Below are 19,636 nucleotides of genomic sequence, written 5' to 3' on the forward strand. Positions count from 1 at the left end.
GACCACCAATCAATGCTGATTGTTATCTGAAGGTAAAAAGGTCCAACGGCTCCCACTCCTTTCTCCACAGGGTGCTCTCTCTCCACAGGGTGCTCTCTCTCCACAGGGTGCTCTCTCTCCACAGGGTGCTCTCTCTCCACAGGGTGCTCTTTCTCCACAGGTTGCTCTCTCTCCACAAGGTGCTCTCTCTCCACAGGGTGCTCTCTCTCCACAGGGTGCTCTTTCTCCACAGGGTGCTCTCTCTCCACAGGGTGATCTCTCTCCACAGGGCCGATGGAGCCATCCAAGGAGAACAAAACGAATTGAGAATATCCAGAGAGCCTCTATGTTTATTCCTGCTATTTTCTCTATCATGTCATTCATCTGTAAAGGCCTTTTTACGTCCAGGGTTGGGGTTAGGTTCAGCAAACACCCCCCCACACACACACACACAAAAAAAAAATTCTACCTGGCGTATGCCGAGGCGGTAGGCCACAATGCGATCCACAGCGTTGGGATTCATCTGGGTCCACTGCAGTTTGAAGCCATAGACTCTAGGCCGGTTCTGCCACAGCGGACTGTACGTGTCGTAGTAGAACTCTGGAGGATACGCTTTCCCTGTAAACACAAACAAACATTTACAACGAATGAAATATTATTGTATTTCAACTTCCACTATTCCGCTTTATCTGTGGCATCAAGGGAGTAAGGAACCCAAGCCATATGTGACCGACCATATGTGGCCATACGCCTAGTTTCCTGAAACAGGTCACATATGTACCAGAGATACTGAATCAAGCTAAATAAGAGGGCCATGTGAATTGCTGTAAAAAAAAAGTAGACCATTGTAAAAATAAAAATAAACACATACTGCACATTGTCGTTTTTCTTTCAGGTTGCCAAAATGCAAACAGGTCATGTTGACTATTACTCCACAAAATTGCTGCAATGCATCAACCATGAGAGTTGCCTCCAATAACCAGTATTTTTTGAAACTGTACTGTTGGTTAGGGGCTCGTAAGTAAGCATTTCACTGTAAGGTCTACTACACCTGTTGTATTCGGCACATGTTCAAACTTTGATTTGGCCTGTTTTTGACCCGTTTGATAAGGAGTCAGTGGTGTTCGTTCTTTTGTACTGATGGAAACTTGTTTTCACAGAAGTGTGTCGATCTTTCTCAGACATTTTGTCAATAAATCTGATTCCTTTGATGGAAGCCACAAGGTCAGCTGTGTTATTGTCAGAACAGAAAAAAAGTGCTGTAGGGAAGAGTAGGGTCAAATTGAGCCAAAGGTTTAGTTTAGTCACCCTTGTTTCTAGGAAACCATACGCAAAATGAATCATGTCTACTATCTGAGCAGCTAACCGATCACTGCAGCTGTATATAGTCCATCTGTAAATAGCCCACCCAATCTACCTTCCGCACCCCCATACTGTTTTTATTTTATTTACTTTTCTGCTCTTTTGCACACCAGTATCATCATCTGCTCATTTATCACTCCAGTGTTAATCTGCTAAATTGTAATTATTCGCTCCTCTGGCCTATTTATTGCCTATGTCATGCCTTTTGCACACACTGTATATAGACTTTCTTTTCTCTACTGTGTCATTGACTCAGAGGCTCTCTGGATAGAGCCTCTTGACAATTTCGGCAGATCATTTTAGAAAGAAAGGGTCCAGATTGTCTAGCCCGGCATTTTGTAGGGGTCCAAATTGTGCAGCTCTTTAAGAACATCAGCTGACTGTATTTTGGAGAAGGAGAAATGGGGAAGGCTTGGGCGAGTTGCTGTGGGGGGTGCAGTGCTGTTGACCGGGTTGGGGGTAGCCAAGTGGAAAGTATGGCCAGCCGTAGAAAAATGCTTATTGAAATTCACAATTATAGTGAATTTATCGGTGGTGACAGTGTTTCCTATCCTCAGTGCAGTGGGCAGCTGGGAGGAGGTGTTCTTATTCTCCATGGACTTTGGGTGTCCCAGAACGTTTTTGAGTTTGTGTTGCAGGAAGCAAATTTCTGCTTGAAAAAGCTAGCCTTGGCTTTTCTATCTGCCTGTGTATATTGGTTTCTAGCTTCCCTGAAAATGTGCATATCAAGAGGGCTGTTCGATGCTAATGCAGAACACCATAGGATGTTTTTGTGTTGGTTAAGGGCAGTCAGATCTGGAGAGAACCAAGGGCTATATCTGTTCTTGGTTCTACATTTCTTGAATGGGGCATGCTTATTTAAAATGGTGAGGAAAGCATTTAAAAAACAAACAGGCATCCTCTACTGACGGGATGAGATCAATATCCTACCAGGATACCTCGATTAGAAAGGCCTGCATGCTGAAGTGTTTCAGGGAGCGTTTGACAGTGATGAGTGGAGGTTATTTGACTGCTGACCCATTACGGATGCAGGCAATGAGGCAGTGATCGCTGAGATCTTGATTGAAAACAACAGAGGTGTATTTACAGTTGGTTAGGATGATACCTATGAGGCTGCCCGTGTTTACGGCTTTGTGGTGGTACCTGGTAGGTTCATTTATAATTTGTGTGAGATTGAGGGCATCAATCTTAGATTGTAGGATAGCTGAGGTGTTAAGCATGTTCCAGTTTAGGTCGCCTAGCAGCACGAGCTCTGGAGATAGATGGGGGCAATCAGTTCACATATGGTGTCCAGTGCACAGCTGGGGGCAGAGGGTGGTCTATAGCAGGCGGCAACGGTGAGAAACTTGTTTTTAGTAAAACCAAATGCATGCTTTTCAACCGATCGCTGCCTGCACCCGCATGCCCGACTAGCATCACCACACTGGATGGTTCCGACCTTGAATATGTGGACACCTATAAGTACCTAGGTGTCTGGCTAGACTGCAAACTCTCCTTCCAGACCCATATCAAACATCTCCAATCGAAAATCAAATCAAGAATCGGCTTTCTATTCCGCAACAAAGCCTCCTTCACTCACGCTGCCAAGCTTACCCTAGTAAAACTGACTATCCTACCGATCCTCGACTTCGGCGACGTCATCTACAAAATTGCTTCCAACACTCTTCTCAGCAAACTTGATGCAGTTTATCACAGTGCCATCCGTTTTGTCACTAAAGCACCTTATACTACCCACCACTGCGACTTGTATGCTCTAGTCGGCTGGCCCTCGCTACATATTCGTCGCCAGACCCACTGGCTCCAGGTCATCTACAAGGCCATGCTAGGCAAAGCTCCGCCTTATCTCAGCTCACTGGTCACGATGGCAACACCCATCCGTAGCATGCGCTCCAGCAGGTGTATCTCATTGATCATCCCTAAAGCCAACACCTCATTCGGCCGCCTTTCGTTCCAGTACTCTGCTGCCTGTGACTGGAACGAATTGCAAAAATCGCTGAAGTTGGAGACTTTTATCTCCCTCACCAACTTCAAACATCAGCTAGCTGAGCAGCTAACCGATCGCTGCAGCTGTACATAATCTATTGGTAAATAGCACACCCATTGTCACCTACCTCATCCCTACAGTTTTTATTTATTTACTTTTCTGCTCTTTTGCACAACAATATCTCTACCTGTACATGATCATCTGATCATTTATCACTCCAGTGTTAATCTGCAATATTGTAATTATTCGCCTACCTCCTCATGCCTTTTGCACACATTGTATATAGACTCCCCTTTTTTCTCTGTGTTACTGATTTGTTAATTGTTTACTCCATGTGTAACTCTGTGTTGTCTGTTCACACTGCTATGCTTTATCTTGGCCAGGTCGCAGTTGCAAATGAGAACCTGTTCTCAACTAGCCTACCTGGTTAAATAAAGGTGAAATAAAATAAAAGAGAGGTGGATTTTTAAAAGTAGAAGTTCAAATTGTTTGGGTACAGACTTGGATAGTAGGACAGAACTCTGTAGGCTATCTTTGCAGTAGATTGCAAAACCGCCCCCTTTGGACATTCTATCTTGTCTGAAAATGTTATAGTTAGGGATGAAGATTTCAGAATTGTTGGTACTAAGCCCACTAACTGCACTATTTGTGACATAAATTGAGTATGTAGTAAGCTTATTGGTCATAGCATGGATAGAGTTAGTATGCTAAAAGTTCCCAGATGTCGTACTACATTTGCCAAAATACGAAGTATACATGCAGTGCACACTATTTCCGTACTTTTAGGGCTCTTAATGCAATTCTTCAGGAAATGGCCGTGGCTTTACAACGTTTTAAGATTTGAAGAAAATGGAGGAAAATATGCAGCGGAAGTCCGACGAGAGCGGAAACAAATGAATTGCTTTAACTAATTATGACAAATGTTTAGAACATGTTGAGCAATGTAATAAAGTAATGACTTTACAAATTATTTACGCTACACGTTATGTTGGCTGACTGTGTTGGTTATGCTATCCTTACAAACCGCATCATAATACATTGAACTTGCCAGTATATTATCGATATGCTATCTAACTACCCAGCGTTTATTAACTTGATTATTCACGTCATTCTTAGCTTAGTGGTATAGTCGTTGTGCGTCAATGGAAATAAACTAGCTCTGGCTATCTACTCAGAATAGTCTCGTCTGAGAGCACCAGCCATTAACATGAGCCCGTCCTCCCCAATTAAAGTGCCACCAACCTCCTGTGCTATGTATGGTGGGCTGAAGTGGGCTGCTTGATATACAGTATTCAATATTTAAAGAAGAGACAGAGAGCCAACATAAATACATTTCTCACAGGTCAAAGAAAACACATGAATACTTAGAAACCAACATTCTAGAGGAGATTATCTAAAGACAGTGTAACATTATTCTCCCTGTGACCACCCAGAAATTTGAAACTGTTCAAACAGCTACAGTGGGGCAAAAAAGTCAGTTCTCCCACTTAAAATGATGAGAGAGGCCTGTAATTTGACGATGACAGACAAAATGACAGACAAAATGAGATTTTTTTTCTCCAGAAAATCACATTGTAGGATTTTGTATTTATTTATTTGAAAATTATGATGGAAAATAAGTACTTGGTCACCTAAAAACAAGCAACCTCAAACATTCACACTCCAAACTCCACTATGGCCAAGACCAAAGAGCTATCAAAGGACACCAGAAACAAAATTGTAGACCTGCACCAGGTTGGGAAGACTGAATCTGCAATAGGTAAGCAGCTTGATTTGAAGAAATCAACTGTGGGAGCAATTATTAGGAAATGGAAGACAAACAAGACCACTGATAATCTCCCTCGATCTGGGGCTCCACGCAAGATCTCACCCCGTGGGGTCAAAATGATCACAAGAACGGTGAGCAAAAATCCCAGAACCACACGGGGGGACCTAGTGAATGACCTGCAGAGAGCTGGGACCAAAGTAACAAAGCCTACCATCAGTAACACACTACGCCGCCAGGGACTCAAATCCTGCAGTGCCAGACGTGTCCCCCTGCTCAAGCCAGTACATGTCCAGGCCCATCTGAAGTTTGCTAGAGAGCATTTGGATGATCCAGAAGAAGATTGGGAGAATGTCATATGGTCAGATGAAACCAAAATATATATTTTTGGTAAAAACTCAACTCAACTCGTTTGGAGGACAAAGAATGCTGAGTTGCATCCAAAGAACACCATATCTACTGTGAAGCATGGGGGTGGAAACATCATGCTTTGGGGCTGTTTTTCTGCAAAGGGACCAGGATGACTAATCCATGAAAAGGAAAGAATGAATGGGGCCATGTATCGTGAGATTTTGAGTGAAAACCTCCTTCCATCAGCAAGGGCATTGAAGATGAAACGTGGCTGGGTCTTTTAGCATGACAATGATCCCAAACACACCGCCCGGGCAATGAAGGAATGGCTTCGTAAGAAGCATTTCAAGGTCCTGGAGTGGCCTAGCCAGTCTCCAGATCTCAACCCCATAGAAAATCTTTGGAGGGAGTGGAAAGTCTGTGTTGCCCAGCAACAGCCCCAAAACATCACTGCTCTAGAGGAGATCTGCATGGAGGAATGGGCCAAAATACCAGCAACAGTGTGTGAAAACCCTGTGAAGACTTACAGAAAACGTTTGACCTCTGTCATTGGGTATATAACAAAGTATTGAGATAAACTTTTGTTATTGACCAAATACTTATTTTCCACCATAATTTGCAAAGAAATTCATTAAAAATCCTACAATGTGATTTTCTAGATTTTTGTTTTTTCATTTTGTCTGTCATAGTTGAAGTGTACCTATGATGAAAATTACAGGCCTCTCTTATCTTTTTAAGTGGGAGAACTTGCACAATTGGTTGCTGACTAAATACTTTTTTGCCCCACTGTATATCTGTTGATTTCTAATAGCGATAGTCGAGACTGAGGCTAATGCTAACTGAAATGAAGCGATGCAGTGATCTGACAATATGAAGTTGAGACAACATGTATTAGAGCTGTCATGACTTATAAAGACTCAATGCAGTCTCCCAGACATATTTAATGTTCCCCAGAGTTGAGAGTTTAGCCCCACAGGCTGGGGAGGGTCAACCTACCAGTATTCCGTCTGAAGAGTGTGAACCAATCAGCAGAGTTTATCCCACAGGCTGGGAAGTGTGAACCAATCAGACCGCAGGCTGGTAGGAGTGTAAATCAATCAGAGGTCCATCAAATGTCTGTCATATTGGAAACAACTAACTTTTTTTGACACATCACATACGCTGCTGCCACTGTTTATGATCTATGCTGTTGCCTAGTCACTTTATTCCTAGTTATATGTACAGTACCAGTCAAAAGTTTGAACACACCTACTCATTCAAGAGTTTTTCTTTGTTTTTCTATTTTCTACATTGTAGAGTAATAGTGAAGACATCAAAACTATGAAATAACACATACAGAATCATGTAGTAACCAAAAAAGTGTTCAATCTAAATATATTTTGGATTTTCGATTCTTCAAAGTAGCACTGTACATATTTACCTGAATTACCTCGTACCCCTGCACAACGACTCGGTACTGGTATCCTGTGTATATAGCCAAGTTATTGTTACTCATTGCGTATTTATTATTACTTTTATTATTACGTGTTTTGTATTCTATTATTTCTCTATTTTTGTTCTCTCTGCAATTGTTAGGAAGGGACCGTAAAGTAAGCATTTCACTGTTAGTCCACACCTGTTGTCTACGAATCATGTGACAAATAACATTTGATTTGATTTATTTAAAGACCTGGATAACCTATTTATACAGAACATCAGGGTCAAAGTTCACTGGGCTAAATGTCTAGGCCCTCATTTATCAATGTTGCATATGAACAGAAATGTTTGAAAACCATGCGTGCGATCATTTCTCAGCAAAGTGTGGGATTTATCAATTTGTACATTTGTACAGCTGAAAACAGTTGTTCTGATTAAGGAAGCAATCAGTCTTTAGACTAGTTGAGTTTTTGGAGCATCAGCATTTCTGGGTTCGATTACAGGCTCAAAATGGCCAGAAACTCAACAGTCTATTCTTGTTCTGAGAAATTAAGGCTATTCCATGCGAGAAATTGCCAAGTAACTGGCCTTCATTTCTCAGAACAAGAATAGACTGATGAGTTTCAGGAGAAAAGTATTTGTTTCTGGCCATTTTGAGCCTGTAAACGAACCCACAGATGCTGATTTTCCAGATATTCAACTGGTCTCAAGATGTATTGCTTCTTTAATCAGAAAAACCTTTTTCAGCTGTGCTAACATAATTGCAAAAGGGTTTTCTAATGATCAATTAGCCTTTTAAAATTATAAACCTGGATTAGCTAACACAACATGCCATTGGAACACAGGAGTGCTGGTTGCTGATAATGTGCCTCTGTAGGCCTATGTAGATATTCCATAACAAAATGTTTTTTAAATCAGCAGTTTCCAGCTTCAATAGTCATTTACAACATTAACCTTGTCTAAACTGTATTTCTGATCAATTTGATGTTATTTTATAGGGCAAGAAAAGTGATTTTCTTTAAAAAACAAGGACATTTCTAAGGGACCCCAAACTTTTGAACCGTAATGTATATTTGTTATATTTATTGTCAAGAAAAAATATTTAGATGTGGTCCATGTCTGAATATGGTTGCGAATATAAAGAATGACTTACCATCAGTTGGTGTGTCCGGTATTCCTTCAGGGTCTGGGAGAGGGTCCTCAGTATCACCATCACAAATGATGCCAGACACTGAGGTCTCTCCAATTATGCTGCCAATGCGCTGGTCCATAGCTGACAGTGAAGATTCGCTCTGCCCTCCTCCTGTTACATTTATAGCCCTTTTGTGGATCATCTAAAAAAAATTGCATGTTTTCAAATCAAACCATTTCTTTTAAATTTCATTAACTTTTCTGCACTCAGATGAGGCAGAATTTACCACAGCTCTAACCTGCTCCCAAGCAATATTTTTTCTCTATTTGTCAAGCCATTGTTGAGGGCTCCAAAAAGTATGGCTTGTTTTTCTTCCACTTCAGTGATCAAAAGTTATATTTCTGCATCCGCAAAGTTTTTCTTTGTCTTCTTTCATTTCTCCATGTTGGCGAACAGAAACTAGTGACATTTCTTTCAGATTCAAAGGGAAGGTTTGTGATCATAAATGATCCTTTAGGGCGGTTCTTTATGTAAATGAGACTTCACCTGCACAAGCACAGTGTTTTAGAACATGTCTGATTTATCAAGGCAAAATACTTACAGGTGTGTGTGTAAATAAAGAGTACGCGCAATTGATAAATACCAACTTTTTTGTACTTGCAAACATTCTACATTTTCTTCGTACGAGTTCATTTAGAAGCTTTTCTATGCAACATTGATAAATGAGGGGCCCTGGTTCACAAAATCATGGCTTTAAGGCTAGTTTGTTGTTTTTCTTCTGTATTTGACCCTTCCTCTTCTTTGAAGTAAGTGGTTTAAAAGTACATAAAGTCTGAATATTAATAAGTTAACTATTTACATGTTTAATTGCAAAACTCTCAATGCCAATTCCTGTGAAAAGTACAGTGAATGAGACAAAAGGTAAATGATGTGAAGCTTGAACTCAATGACTGCATATGGTACTGCACTTTCCCAACACAAAGACAATGTTTACTGTCAAATCAATCACTTCTGAGGTTAAGCCTTTCACTTTTACAATCAATCACTTCTGAGGTTAAGCCTTTCACTTTTACAATCAATCACTTCAGTTTCTGAAGATAGGTCTTCTAAACCAATCAACAAAATAATGATAAAAAAAGGTAGTATACTGCTTTAGGCGGAAATCAAGATTGACTGTTTCTCTCAACCTCTCACTGGTTTGATAAATTATCATAATGACCTGAGATAATAAGTCACAATCTCTTCTAAACATGTTTCATCCTGAATCCTGTGACGATAAATCAGGTTAATGATGCTTTGCATTTGTTTGGACAGCCGATTGGAGATCACAAGCCTACATGGATAAAGCTGTTGAAAATACAATATTCTATTTCACACAAAAAAGACTAGCTCATTCATCAACTATATAAAATATTTCCGGAGAACAAGAGAAAGAAATCTAATGGGGCTAGAGCAGAATAATATTTGGGGAAATGTGTTTGGTATCATTTCCATAAAAACCTGTTCAGATACAGGAAGTGTATACTAATGGACTGAAATGTGCTATTTATCACGCACAGTTTAGAATTATGTTTTTTTTGTGGCATTGTGAAAATATGGTTGTTTGGACTTTTTTCAAAAGACATAAGATACAAAAACAATTAGATATTTAACCATCTCTTCTGTTCAGAACAGTATATACCATTTTGAGAATGTATTCCCCAAATTTGCTCTGCAATTGAGATTACTACTGTAGAATAAAGTTATGTGATTGTTAGTTATCTTTCTAGTGAACACAATTGTAGAGAAAATATGAAGAACTGAATACAATAAGATTTTACCTGGCAGTTGTGAGCTTAGTCCATGCTGGGAAATGTTGCAGAAACTCCCAGGGATAAGTATCTCTTTCTATCCCTCTCACCAATTTCATTCCTCTGTTATTTATTCCATGTTTTGTAGACATGTGGCTTTGAAAGGTCATACACCCATCATAGAAAAGCGCTCATAAAAGGACATCCTGTATATTAATGCAATATAAAAAGTCAGCTTTGATCTAGGGGTGGATAAACCTGTTCCTGTCTGTCTGTCTCTGTCTGTCTGTCTGTCTGTCTGTCTGTCTGTCTGTCTGTCTGTCTGTCTGTCTGTCTGTCTGTCTGTCTGTCCGTCCGTCCGTCCGTCCGTCCGTCCGTCCGTCCGTCCGTCCGTCCGTCTGTCCGTCCGTCCGTCCGTCCGTCCGTCCGTCCGTCCGTCCGTCCGTCCGTCTGCCTGCCTGCCTGCCTGCCTGTCTGCCTGTCTGCCTGCCTGCCTCTCCAGTTCAACAAGCTAAGAACCGTTTCTACTCCCCCTAATGTACCTACCCACCACCACTACAAATTTGATTTCAGTAGTTTATGAACATAATTCTATTTATAATCAAATCAACAACAAAAAATCACAATCACATGGTTAGCAGACGTTAATGCGAGTGTAGCGAAATGCTTGTGCTTCTAGTTCCGACATTGCAGAAATATCGAACAAGTAATCTAACAATTCCACAACAACTACCTAATACATATGGATGAGCGATGGCTGAGAAGCATAGGCAAGGTGCAATAGATGGTAAAACATACATGCGATATGAGTAATGTAAGATATGTAAACATTAATAAAGTGCCATAATTTAGAGTGCTTTGTATAAAGTGACTAGTGATCAATTTATTAAAGTGGCCAGTGATTGGGTCTCAATGTAGGCAGCAGCCTCTCTGAGTTAGTAATTGCTGTTTAGCAGTCTGATGGCCTTGAGATGGCCTTGAGATAGAAGATGTTTCTCGATCTCTGGGTCCCAGCTCTGATGCACCTGTACTGACCTCACCTTCTGTATGGTAGCGGTGTGAACAGGCAGTGGCTCGGGTGGTTGATGTCCTTGATGATCTTTTTGGCCTTCCTGCTGTAGGTGTCATGAAGGGCAGGTAGTTTGCCCCCGGTGATCCGTTGTTCAGACCGCATCACCCTCTGGAGAGCCTTGCAGTTGAGGGCGGTGCAGTTGCTGTACTAGGCTGGGATACAGCCCGAATGGATGCTCAAGATTGTGCATCTGTAAAAGTTTGTCAGGGTTTTGGGTGACAAGCCAAATTTCTTCAGCCTCCTGAGGTTGAAGAGGCACTATTGCGTCTTCATCTCAACACTTTCTGTGTGACCATTTCAGTTTGTCTGTGATGTGTACGCCGAGGAACTTAAAACTTTCCACTTACTCCACTGCTGTCCCTTCGATGCTGTTTCCTGAAGTCCACGATCATCTCCTTTGTTATGTTGATGTTGAGTGAGAGGTTGTTTTCCTGACACCACACTCCGAGTGCCCTCACCTCCTCCCTGTAGGCTGTATTGTCGTTGTTGGTAATCAAGCCCACTACTATTATGTTGTCTGCAAACTTGATGATTGATTTGGAGGCGTGCATAGCCATGCAGTCGTGGGTGAACAGGGAGTACAGGAGGGGGCTGAGCACACACCTTTGTCTGGCACCACTGTTGAGGGTCAGCAAAGTGTAGATGTTTCCTACCTTCACCACCTGGGAGCGGCCCGTCAGAAAGTCCAGGACCCAATTGCACAGGGCAGGGTTGAGACCCAGGGCCTCCAGCTTGATGATGAGCTAGGAGGGTACTATGGCGTTGAATGCTGAGCTGTAGTCAATGAACAGCATTCTTACATAGGTATTCCTCTTGTTCAGGTGGGATAGGGCAGTGTGCAGTCTGATGGCGATTGTGTAGTCTGTGGACCTGTTGCGGCAGTATGCAAACTGAAGTGGGTCTAGGCTGACTGGTAAGGTGGAGGTGATATAATCCTTGACTAGTCTCTCAAAGCACTTCATGATGACATAAGTGAGTGCTACGGGGGTGGTAGTCATTTAGTTCAGTTATCTTTGCCTTCTTGGGTACAGGAACAATGGTAGCCATCTTGAAGCATGTGGGGATAAAAGGATAGGGATAGGGAGCGATTGAATATGTCCGTAAACACACCAGCTGGTCTGCGCATGCTCTAAGGACACGGCTAGGGATGCCGTCTGGGCCAGCAGCCTTGCGAGGGGTAACACTTTTAAATGTTTTACTCACGTCAGCCACCGAGAAGGAGAGGGGGGTGGGGCGCAGTCCTTGTTAGCGGGCCGCAACGGTGGCACTTTATTATCCTCAAAGTGGACAAATAAGGTGTTTAGTTTGTCTGTAAGCGTGACGTCGGTGTCCGCGACGTGGCTGGATTTATTTTTGTAGTCTGTGATTTCGTATAGACCCGACCACATTTTGCTTGTTTGATTGCCTTACGGAGGGAATAGCTACACTGTTTATATTCAGACATATTTCCAGACCTCTTTACATGGTTAAATGCGGTGGATCACGCTTTCAGTTTTGCGCAAATGCCGCCATCCATCCACGGTTTCTTGCTAGGGTAGGTTTTAATAGTCACAGTGAGTACAACATCTCCAATGCACTTCTTTATAAACTCACTCACCGAGTCAGCGTATCGAACAATGTCGTTCTCTGAGGCTGACTGGAACATATTCCAGTCCGCGTGATCAAAACAATCTTGAAGCGTGGCTTCTGATTGGTCGGACCAGCGTTGAATGGTTCTCATCACTGGTACATCCTGTTTGAGTTTCTGCCTATAAGACGGAAGGAGCAAGATGGCGTCGTGGTCGGATTTGCCGAAGGGAGGGCTGGGGAAGGCTTTGTATTCATCGTGGAAGTTAAAGTAGCAGTGGTCGAGGGTATTGCGCATAAGCATAGCGCAATCAATATGCTGGAAGAATTTAGGTAGACCTGTTCTCAAATTTTCTTTGTTAAAATCCCCAGCTACAATAAAAGCAGACTCAGGATGTATGGTCTCCAGTTTGCAATAGCCCAGTGAAGTTCCTTGATGGCCGTCTTGGTGTCTGCTTGAGGGGGAATGTACACAGCTGTGACTATAACTGACAATAATTATCTTGGTAGGTAAAATGGCCGGCACTTGATTGTAAGGAATTCTAGATCGGGTGAGCAGAAGGACTTGAGTTCCTGTATGTTGTTATGATTACACCATGAGTCATTAATCATAAAGCATACCCCCCCACCCTTTCTTTTCCCAGAGACGTGTTTTTCTCTGTCGGCGCGATGCATGGAGAAGCCCGGTGGCCGAACCGATTCCGACAACATATCCCGAGAGAGCCATGTCTCCATGAAACAGAGAATGTTACAATCTCCGATGTCTCTCTGGAAAGCAACCCATGCTCGAATTTTGTCAAGTCATGTTGTCAAGAGACTGAACATTGAACTAGTAGTATACTCTGGAGCGGTGTGCAATGTGCACGTCTATGGAGCCTGGCCAGGTCGCCGCTTCGTCTGCCCCTTCTGCGGTGTTGTTGTTTTGGATGGCCTACTGGAATTAGCTCCAATGTCCTGGGTGGTGGTCCGAACAGAGGATCCGCTTCGGGAAAGTCGTATTCCTGGTCGTAATGTTGGTAAGTTGACGTTGCTCTTATATCCAATAGTTCTTCCCGGCTGTATGTAATAAAACTTAAGACTTCCTGGGGTAACAATCTAAGAAATAATACAGAAAAAACAAAATACTGCATTGTTTCCTAAGAACCCAAAGCGAGGCGACCATCTCTGTCGGCGCCATGCTGTCCAGCAGTGATATGCTAGTCTGTCTTTACCTTCCTCCCATTAACATAGATGTAGGATGTGGATCCTTATGAACACAACGCTGACAAGTCGTATAGCAGCTAGACGTATGCTACTGACCATGCCAAATGAATAATAATTTGTATTTATGAGTAAAACAAACTGGAATAAAATATGTTAATATACATTGAAACCAAAACAAAACTAAATGATGTGTAACCCAAACTCCAGCAATGAATCAAAAAACAAAAGCATTTCGGAGTGAAATATCCAAGTGTTTGAAATGGTGGCAAGAAATACACAATGACAGATTTGTTTTCCAGTGGCTTAACTGTACCCCAGACTCAGTTTGGAGAGTGGTTCAAAGAACACAGTTGTTCAAAGAAACACATACAAATCTGTTTCCCCTCATGAGGATCAAACTCTGCTTCCCAAACATCACAGTGCCTTTGTCCAACAAATTTGTCTAGACATAGAACATGACAATGTTCCAGTCTGGATTCTGAATGCCAAGGGAAATGTGTTCTATAGAGGAGGGATGTATTATTCATATTAACTGAGCTACAGTTACAATTTTACTATTGTTGTAATAACAGTTGGCTGGGTTTGGATTAAAGACATATTTAACTTAAAGCGGCAATCAGCAGTTGGAATAAGAATAAAGCGTCTCCCCCCTGTTACGGTAAGACCTTGAGGGATGGGGCTGAAGAAATGTACCTATTCTCTAATTTGTAGACGTATATATTCAAGGACTGACCATCCATGATATCAAAAATATAGTCGTAACCAAGATTTGAGGCTATATAGTGTTTGTTTACATTTAGTTTGACAAAAAAAAGCTTATATTTTGGGTTCTGATGGGGTTCGACATTTCTAAGTTACAGTATATTGCTCAAGAATCATTGGGTTAATATCATTCATTTCAAAGTCCCAAAATGTATGTAACAACTCTAGATTGCCCCAGTAAATGTCACAATTTCTTACATATGTTAATGACACTATGCTGCGTATACAGATACTTATTTATCAAAAAGGATTGCACGTCACGTGACTATACACAGTATAACCTGTACATTATGCCCCTGTCCTTATAGAGGAGTCTGGGCTGACAGACTCCTCTACAACAGATAGATGACACTATTCTTAAGCTCCCTGTTGGTTTCTAAAGCAAATCATGTCAGTCGTCATTGGCTATCCATCACTGTCACACTGCTAGTCTGAGTAGGGAGAATATGCTCTGCGTTTCCATGTACACAGTGTACAGGTGCAGACTACTAGAGTATATGATGTATGATGTGATGAAAAAGAAGAACACGACACGCCGTTCGTACGCTTCCAGAATTTGAATGGAGAAACAGTTTGACTGCGGTGGTGTAAATCTCTGGGGGGCATCTGAACAGTGAGTGCAGGTATTCTCTTCTCTCGTAAATATTTACAATATGCTCTGAGCGCTAATCCTACAGAACTGTTCTAATCTATATTGATTTAAGAAAGAACTCTTTATTATACGCACAGGGAGTGCAGGCATTTGTTTCCACCCAATACTAACAAGCCTGATTTAACTGATCATTAAACCTTTAACTAACAGAATCAGATGTGTTAGTGTTGGGCTGTATCAAAATCCTTCACACTCTTTCCAGGACCGAAGGACCCCAGGACCAGGGTTGAAGAACACTATCCTATCCTGCCAATAAGGCTCAGTGGTGCAGAAAAAACCCTTTGATGTTGAGGATCATTTCTTACTGTAGTTTTTCCCCTTTTGTGTGGAGAAACTCTGGGTGGGTCTATGCCCTCCCAGGCCCACCCGCGACTGTGCTCTTTCCCAGTCATGTAAAATCCATAGATTAGGGCCTAATGAATTCATTTAAATTGACTGATATGAACTGTAACTGAAACTCAGTAAAATCTTAGAAATTGTTGCATGAGGAATGTATGCCACCCTGAGATGAAGGGGCTGCAGGGATCATCCTGCCCTGTGGTGCCAGGTTCCTGCCAGAGCTCAGTGGTGCAGATTAAACCCTCTGAAGACGCTGCCTGCCACTCTGCTCTGGCAGGATTGAAGGGCCATCTCATCTCACTAAAGCCACTGCTACCACAGATGTCCCCCGCAGCCTGGCACACACATAATTCTCACACATTCTCACACACACACACACACACACACACACACACACACACACACACACACACACACACACACACACACACACACACACACACACACACACACACACACACACACACACACACACACACACACACACACACACACACACACCCGACATGGCCTGGCTCCTGACCAGCAGTGTGATAAAGTGTGTGTGTGTTTGCCCCTGAGCATGGCCTGCTGTCCGGCTTTGGAGTGTGTGTGCCCCCTGGCATGAAGGCTGAGACCCTGGGTTTAATCGACCCATCCTGGCTTTCAGCCAATGGCTTTGACTGATATATTTTCACTGAACACAGACCTGATCGTCTCTCTGCTCCTCCTTCCTCCCTCCCTCCCTCCCTCCCTCCCTCCCTCCCTCCCTCCCTCCCTCCCTCCCTCCCTCCCTCCCTCCCTCCCTCCCTCCCTCCCTCCCTCCCTCCCTCCCTCTATCTATCACATCCCCATCTCTCTCTGTCTCTCTCTCTTTCTCTCTCTGGGGAGAACAAGTATTTGATACACTGCCGATTTTGCAGGTTTTCCTACTTACAAAGCATGTAGAGGTCGGTAATTTTTATCATAGGTACACTTCAACTGTGAGAGACGGAATCTAAAACAAAAATCCAGAAAATCACATTGTATGATTTTTAAGTAATCCATTTGCATTTTATTGCATGGCATAAGTATTTGATCACCTACCAACCAGTAAGAATTCTGGCTCTCACAGACCTGTTAGTTTTTCTTTAAGAAGCCCTCCTGTTCTCCACTCATTACCTGTATTAACTGCACCTGTTTGAACTCGTTACCTGTATAAAAGACACCTGTCCACACACTCAATCAAACAGACTCCAACCTCTCCACAATAGCCAAGACCAGAGAGCTGTGTAAGGACATCAGGGCTAAATTGTAGACCTGCACAAGGCTGGGATGGGATACAGGACAATAGGCAAGCATCTTGGTGAGAAGTGGGGCATCAATGATCATGAGGAAGGTGAGGGATCAGCCCAGAACTACACGGCAGTACCTGGTCAATGGCCTGAAGAGAGCTGGGACCACAGTCTCAAAGAAAACCATTAGTAACACACTACGCCATCATGGATTAAAATCCTGTAGCGCACGCAAGGTCCCCCTGCTCAAGCCAGCGCATGTCCAGGCCCGTCTGAAGTTTGCCGATGGCCATCTGGATGATCCAGAGGAGGAGTGGGCGAAGGTCATGTGGTCTGATGAGACAAAAATAGAGCTTTTTGGTCTAAACTCCACTCACCGTGTTTGGAGGAAGAAGAAGGATGAGTACAACCCCAAGAACACTATACCAACCATGAAGCAAGGAGGTGGAAACATCATTCTTTGGTGATGCTTTTCTGCAAAGGGGACAGGACGACTGCACCGTATTGAGGGGAGGATGGATGGGGCCATGTATCGCGAGATCTCCTTCCCTCAGTAAGAGCATTGAAGATGGGTCATGGCTGGATCTTCCAGCATGACAACGACCCGAAACACACAGCCAGGGCAACTAAGGAGTGGCTCCGTAAGAAGCATCTCAAGGTCCTGGAGTGTCCTAGCCAGTCTCCAGACCTGAACCCAGTAGAAAATCTTTGGAGGGAACTGAAAGTCCGTATTGCCCAGTGACAGCCCCGAAACCTGAAGGATCTGGAGAAGGTCTGTATGGAGGAGTGGGCCAAAATCCCTGCTGCAGTGTGTGCAAACCAGGTCAAGAACTAAGGGAAACATATGATCTCTGTAATTGCAAACAAAGGTTTCTGTACCAAATATTAAGTTCTGCTTTTCTGATGTATCAAATACTTATAAATGAGAGCCGCACACTCTAGGAGCTCAGATGCAAAAATGTAATACCAACGTTTCGACAGCCAAGCTGTTTTCATCAGGGTATAAGACAGCTTGGCTGTCGAAACGTTGGTATTACATTTTTGCATCTGAGCTCCTAGAGTGTGCGGCTCTCTTTTATTTTTAAGTTTCTAATCCGCTAGCCAGCACCTCGTCTTAATAGGTGTGCGTTTCTTTTTCTTCTGTATCAAATACTTATGTCATGCAATAAAATGCTAATTAATTACTTAAAAATCATACAATGTGATTTTCTGGATTTTTGTTTTAGATTCCGTCTCTCACAGTTGAAGTGTACCTATAATAAAAATTACAGACCTCTACATGCTTTGTAAGTAGGAAAACCTGCAAAATCGGCAATGTATCAAATACTTGTTCTCCCCACTGTATATATCTATAGCCCTCCCTCATTATCTCCTCCATCACACTCTCTCTGCAGTTTGTTGCTGTAGTTTGGTAGGCATAGCATTGCCTCAGAGTCTACCATATCAGACAGAGCTTAAAAGTAACACTGCAGAAATACCTCCACATTGAGTGATTAACATCCATTGAAGCTTTGTTGTTCACAGCATACTGTACCCATTCTCATTTTCTCCACAAACTGCTACACAAACCTGTCTCACCTCTTTCCTCAGCCATCATACATATTGTTATACGGGCCTGCATGCCAAAATGTAAGGATCCACATGAGTGCTGGTCCTTGAAGAGTGAGTCTATGCCAGGGAATTAAGGCTGATCTTAGGGTAACAAACAACACAGAACCGAAACAAACTTAGTTTGAGGCATATTGGTAAATCTTTGGATTATCTTCCCATGTGATTACTTTCTCCTCGACTGGTCGACTTGAGATCTAATACACTGATCCAGAGACTTGGCATTCAGACTGTTATGTCTGACTTGTCTTAAACAGGTCAGCTACTTAACACACTGTCTAACAGTAAACCCCAGCCGGTGGCGAGTCTGAGCAACATGCTATTAATCAGGACATTATGACATTATGTCTGGCCATAGCTGCAGACACGGACAGGGTTCGGACTAGCCCCAGATGGTGGTGGGGATTAGGTGAGGCAGGATACATTGGAAGAGCTCATGTTTTAGGATGGGAGGAGGAGGAGGGGGTAGTTATGAAAGGGAGTATGGGGTGGCACAGGATATATTTCTTTACCATTCGGCCATCAGATTTGCCAACAATGCTCCTTATAGGACACATCACTGCACTCTATACTCCTCTGTAAACTGGTCATCTCTTAATACCTGTCGCAAAACCCACTGGTTGATTCTCATTTATAAAATCCTCTTAGGCCTCACTTCCCCCTATTGGAGATATCTACTGCAGCTCTCATCCTCCATATACAACACCCGCTCTGCCAGTCACATTCTATTAAAGCACACACATCCCTGGGTCGCTCCTCTTTTCAGTTCGCTTCTGCTAGCGACTGGAATGAGCTGCAACAAACACTGGGCAGTTTTATCTCAATCTCTTCATTCAAAGACTCAATCATGGACACTCTTACTGACAGTTGTGGCTGCTTTGTATGATGTATTGTTGTCTCTACCTTCTTGACCATTGTGCTGTTGACTTTGCCCAACAATGTTTGTACCATGTTTTGTGCTGCAACCATGTTGTTATGTTGTGTTGCTACCATGTTGTTGTTATGTTGTGTTGCTACCATGTTGTTGTTATGTTGTGTTGCTACCATGTGGTTGTTATGTTGTGTTGCTACAATGTTGTTGTTATGTTGTGTTGCTACCATGTGGTTGTTATGTTGTGTTGCTACAATGTTGTTGTTATGTTGTGTTGCTACCATGTTGTTGTTATGTTGTGTTGCTACCATGTGGTTGTTATGTTGTGTTGCTACAATGTTGTTGTTATGTTGTGTTGCTACCATGTGGTTGTTATGTTGCTACCATGTTGTTGTTATGTTGTGTTGCTACCATGCTGTGTTGTCATGTGTTGCTGCCTTGCTATGTTGTTGTCTTAGGTCTCTCTTTATGTAGCGTTGTGGTGTCTCTCTTGTTGTGATGTGTGTTTTGTCCCATATTTGTATTTAATTT

At 42.6% G+C, this 19,636-nt stretch overlaps 1 protein-coding gene across 2 annotated transcripts in view; it reads right to left on the minus strand.

Moving 5' to 3' along the window:
• LOC118371785 (MAM domain-containing glycosylphosphatidylinositol anchor protein 2) overlaps positions 1–19,636 on the minus strand; it is a 473,444-nt gene that overhangs the window by 158,491 nt on the left and 295,317 nt on the right. For both annotated transcript variants that reach the window (XR_008141009.1, XM_052523975.1), the window contains exon 11: positions 449–597. Coding sequence is in view for 1 of the 2 variants with exons in the window: in XM_052523975.1 (XP_052379935.1) it covers positions 449–597 (149 nt within the window). In the remaining variant the exon portion in view is untranslated. The remainder of the gene's footprint in view (positions 1–448; positions 598–19,636) is intronic.

Source organism: Oncorhynchus keta, chromosome 8 (genome assembly GCF_023373465.1).
Source record: "Oncorhynchus keta strain PuntledgeMale-10-30-2019 chromosome 8, Oket_V2, whole genome shotgun sequence".
Taxonomy (NCBI): domain Eukaryota; kingdom Metazoa; phylum Chordata; class Actinopteri; order Salmoniformes; family Salmonidae; genus Oncorhynchus; species Oncorhynchus keta.